Source organism: Centroberyx gerrardi, chromosome 3, assembly GCF_048128805.1.
Source record: "Centroberyx gerrardi isolate f3 chromosome 3, fCenGer3.hap1.cur.20231027, whole genome shotgun sequence".
Lineage (NCBI taxonomy): Eukaryota > Metazoa > Chordata > Actinopteri > Beryciformes > Berycidae > Centroberyx > Centroberyx gerrardi.
Genome location: NC_135999.1, coordinates 31,658,379 through 31,662,798, shown reverse-complemented (window position 1 = coordinate 31,662,798; position 4,420 = coordinate 31,658,379). Strand labels below are relative to the sequence as shown.

General features: G+C 40.6%; 1 protein-coding gene across 2 annotated transcripts in view; it reads left to right on the top strand.

Annotated features, from left to right (window-relative positions):
* tcirg1a (T cell immune regulator 1, ATPase H+ transporting V0 subunit a3a) overlaps nucleotides 1-1,984 on the top strand; it is a 12,260-nt gene extending 10,276 nt beyond the window's left edge. Inside the window, exons 19-22 of one of the 2 annotated variants that reach the window (XM_071899027.2) lie at nucleotides 172-292; nucleotides 451-622; nucleotides 1,452-1,511; nucleotides 1,853-1,984. In XM_071899027.2, the coding sequence (XP_071755128.2) occupies nucleotides 172-292; nucleotides 451-622; nucleotides 1,452-1,511; nucleotides 1,853-1,925 (426 nt within the window). In that variant the 3' untranslated portion in view covers nucleotides 1,926-1,984. Of the gene's footprint in view, nucleotides 1-171; nucleotides 293-450; nucleotides 623-1,451; nucleotides 1,537-1,852 lie in introns of those variants that run through there. The other variant, XM_071899025.1, reaches the window with a different exon arrangement.
* Nucleotides 1,985-4,420: the final 2,436 nt, after the last annotated feature.

Below are 4,420 nucleotides of genomic sequence, written 5' to 3'. Positions count from 1 at the left end.
CACACCCTCTGCTGGTCAGATGGCCAGCAGAGGGTGGCACTAGAGAAGAAGGCTTTCGTGGCTTCTATTTCCCAATGCAAGAGACACACACACACACACACACACACAGACATGCACACACACACACACACACACACACATTCACACACGTCTCTGTTTTTGCTGCTGTAGGAGTTTGATGTAGTGGAGGTGTTCATGCACCAGGCCATCCACACTATAGAATACTGTCTTGGCTGTATCTCCAACACCGCCTCCTACCTCCGACTGTGGGCCCTCAGCCTCGCCCACGCACGTGAGTCTCACACACACAAACACACACACACGCACATGTAAGTAAGTAAGTCAGATACACACATACACTATATATACACAGACAGAAGTGTGTTCTGCAAAGGTCTTAGAGGTGTTGTGTGTGTGTTTAGAAATGTGTGTGTGCATGCTTGCCTCCAGAGCTGTCCGAGGTGCTGTGGGTGATGGTGATGCGGATCTCCCTCTCCTGGCAAGGCATGCTGGGATCCGTAGTCCTGGCGGTGATCTTCTCCTTCTTTGCTACGCTCACCATCTCCATCCTCCTGGTGATGGAGGGACTGTCGGCCTTCCTGCACGCCCTCCGCCTGCACTGGTGAGACACACACACACACACACACACACACTTTCTAACAGACATAACAGACAACATCAATTTCAGTTTCATCTTGTTTTATTGGCATGACATGTAAATCTATCTGTGTTGCTGTGTAGCATATAGAGGGGAAAATTATAACAACACTGCTTCTTGAGAACTGGGACTAGGTCTTAATTTTGAAAAAATAAAATGTAACATGTTAAGAAATCTAATCAGATATGTTTATAGAACAATGTTCACCAATGTTTTGGTGACCATTTTTTCTCAAAATTGATGTTTTTCGTGTTTTTGTCACCACCGTCACAGCCAGTAAAAGCCATGTTATCTTTATATATTTAGCCCAAAACTGATTTAGAGCCTCAAAATCTTCTTCTCTAACCCCATAGTTACACATAGGTATGTGCAGTGAAATGTTGAACGGTGACTGAAAGAGCCTTCAGATGAACCTCTGATGCGATTTTACAGTAACATTAAAATTGTATTTTTATCAAGAGCAGCACTTTTCTTCTTGGGACATGCTTGGTCCCAGGTCTGAAGAATCAAAGATAAATAAATGAATCAAGAAAAGAGACACGTCTGGTAATAACAGACATAAAGCAAACATAAGATTAGGATCAAATGAATAAAGAAAATACATACTGTACATAAGTGCTTTACATGCCCTACTATATAGTACTATGTATATACGTTGTGCATGTAGTATGTTTGTATAATACGTTCATGTGAGAAACTCTTTATCCGTGTTATATTATACCTTTACACATTTACACAGTATATATCTCCTTCTCTCTCTCTCTCTCTCTCTCTCTCTCTCTCTCTCTCTCAGGGTGGAGTTTCAGAATAAATTCTACAGTGGGACTGGATATAAGCTCAGTCCGTTCTCCTTGTCCCCCATCGTCAACCCTCTCTAGGCCGTGATTTCATCCCAGCAAGCCCTTTACCTTAGGCTTGTGGTCAGGACCAAAAGGATGGTTGCCGAAGATTAAAATGGCTCCCCAAATTATTCTGGAAAAAAAAACGACGTTATCTAAAGCTGCACTTTTGCCAAAGCTTTTGCAAGCTGCATAAAATGCTGCGGGACACTATATTTACAGCCTAAAAACAGGTTAAATTATGCTGGAGCCGGTAGAAACAGCTATGGGCTATAATAAAAAAATGACTTGAAAATGTGGGATCTCAGAAACAACAGTTCGAAAACGGTTTTGTTTTTGTTCCCATCCCATTCAGCTCCCTAAACCCGAGCTCCTATGCAGTAGTCGGGACAAATATTCGCTTCCTAACTCCTCATGTCCTGCTGTGACCACACACACACACACACACACACCAAGCCCTCGGCCCTCACTGGGTGTTACAAGTGGGTTACCAGGCTTCCACTTTTGGGCCAAAACCCCAAAACGGTGGAAAGATTGACAACATTCGGTTGTATTTTGATCGGGGAAGCAAAGTGGCATGAGGGAAAGCATCCCATAAAACTAATGTAAGAGCACATTTATCTGCTAACACACATGCGCTGCTTGTATAGAAAGGTAAGAAACCCAGATATTCATTTCTTTGAGAATTGAGTCTGGTTTTGCAGCAGTGGTTAAGGGAGATGTACATTTTTCCCCCTTGCTTGTCCCCCTAAATTGAGGGATACATTCCTTAGTTTGGAATTATTCCCCTTCATCTCCCCTCAAGTTACTTTCTGCTCGCAAGTTTAGCAATTTAAAAAACATGAATGATGTTGAGCGTTAGCCTATGTCCTAACAGATATATTCTGATATCAGCTTGTACAAATGTATTTTTTTTTTTATGTCATTATCCAGACTATTATTGGATTTTTTTTAAACATTTCATTGGTGTTTCTTTATCAAAGGAGCCTTTGTATAGTATGGAAATAGCAAAGTTCTACATTTAAATCTTGTTCCCAATTTTTTATTTTGTTGAGGTGGATTTGTTTTATTTCACCAGCCGCTGAAACAGCCTCAAAAATGGATATGTACAATATGTTTCCCACTTGTGGAGTCTCTCATTTATTTCTTGCATCCTTTGTATCTCACTACTCCCTTTTAATAGGCCTGGATTGTCCAAAAGGTTGTTTTTTTTGTGTAACTTTTCCCTTAGCTCGCTCCACTTTCATGATTCTATCAGCCTAACCAATTTTTGTAATGGTTAGTAGATGGTTGTTTATGTGCCAAAGTGGCTGGTAGAGCAAGCAAACCTACCAGCCACAGCCAAAATGTACCAGCATTTGGTCAGTTACTTATTTCCAACCCAGACACACATGCACAAAGCAGCCTGGCCTTAACCCAACCAGCAATACCCTTCAAAATGGCAGTAATTTGTAGTATTTGATTTTGTCACTGCACAACCATCTTGTTTGATTATTTGTTATTAAACAGCATCAGTTATCAAATGATGGATGTGTGCAATAGAACAGGAAATGGTGCAGTGTTAATTGCCCTGTGCTTTACATGAGTGGTAGCCTAAAGGTTACAGAAGTTACCCAGAAGGAAAGTGGAAGGTGAATGAGTATTAAAGAGTAACTGAACACCAAACCCAAATCTGGGTAAAGCCTGATATCTAAAGGTAAAAAGCATGCTCCTGAATTGCCATCTGCAATTGGCTGATCTTTGGTGCAGATTACACATATTTGGGTTTGGGGTTTAGTTGCCCTTTAAACCCTCAACAAGGACCATCAGTGTGCTCTTGAACACACTTAACTTCCCAGTGGCTCCAGTCAAGCTGCACTACAGTGTAAATATGTGTAACTGAATGTGAAGCAGGGCGATGCTGAAAACCCTTACCTGGATAAAGGTTATAAAAGTGCATAAAGCATGTAAGCTTCCTAGAGCACCATCACCGTTCTTAAGCACATTTTACAGTACAGCTTAGTCCGACTTTGTTGTCTTGTTAGACATGAAGAGCTGCAACAGTTAGAGCACATTCTTCTCTCTGTCCTAATGAAGAAGGGGATGAGGACAGAGGATGCAAGGGGAGAATCAAAGACAGACTCTTTTGAGAATTCTGTGTTTGGAATAAGCAATTATCAATGAAATGCTATGAATGATTTTTTTTGTATGAGCAGTTCAGAAGGAAATGCTGTTAAAGATATTTTTTAATCTCTAAAACGGCCTTATCTCGTCTCTTCACTTGGGTCATAGTGAGGAATTAGGTATATTGCTACTGAGGAGGCGGTATTGTATTAGAATTATGTTTTTCGACTTTCCTGATATTTTCAATCCCATATAACTCCAACTTTTGAACAAAAAGCTCAATAATTATAACTTTCATGTCTCTACCATCAAACAGCTAATGCCCTACCTTAACAGAGCCCCAGTAAATTAGATTAAAAAGTAATTAAACCCCAAACCTAAATCTGTGTAAAGCATGCTATTGAAATTAACCATCTGCTATTGGCTGATCTTCTGTTGTACTCTATAGAAGGTGACATCACCTGGCACCAAAGATCAGCCAATAGCAGATGGCAATTTCAGTAGCATGCTTGATACCATTAGATGTCAGGCTTTACAGCAGATTTGGATTTGGATTTTCACTTCCCAGGATACAGTTGATCTCTCTTATTTAGGGGTCCCAGCATGTAGTGCTGGGAACCCTATTGTTTTTGCTCAGATTATTATAATGCTTCTTATTATTCTGCCATAAAATGATATGCAGCTCAGAAACTGTAAGAGCTACAGCTCCCAAACTTGGCATATAGGTTCAAAGTCTCACCCACTACTCAGGCAAAAAAAATTACACCAACAGAGCTGATGGTGGTGCTATAACAAGCACTTTAATGTCTGGGCCTATAAC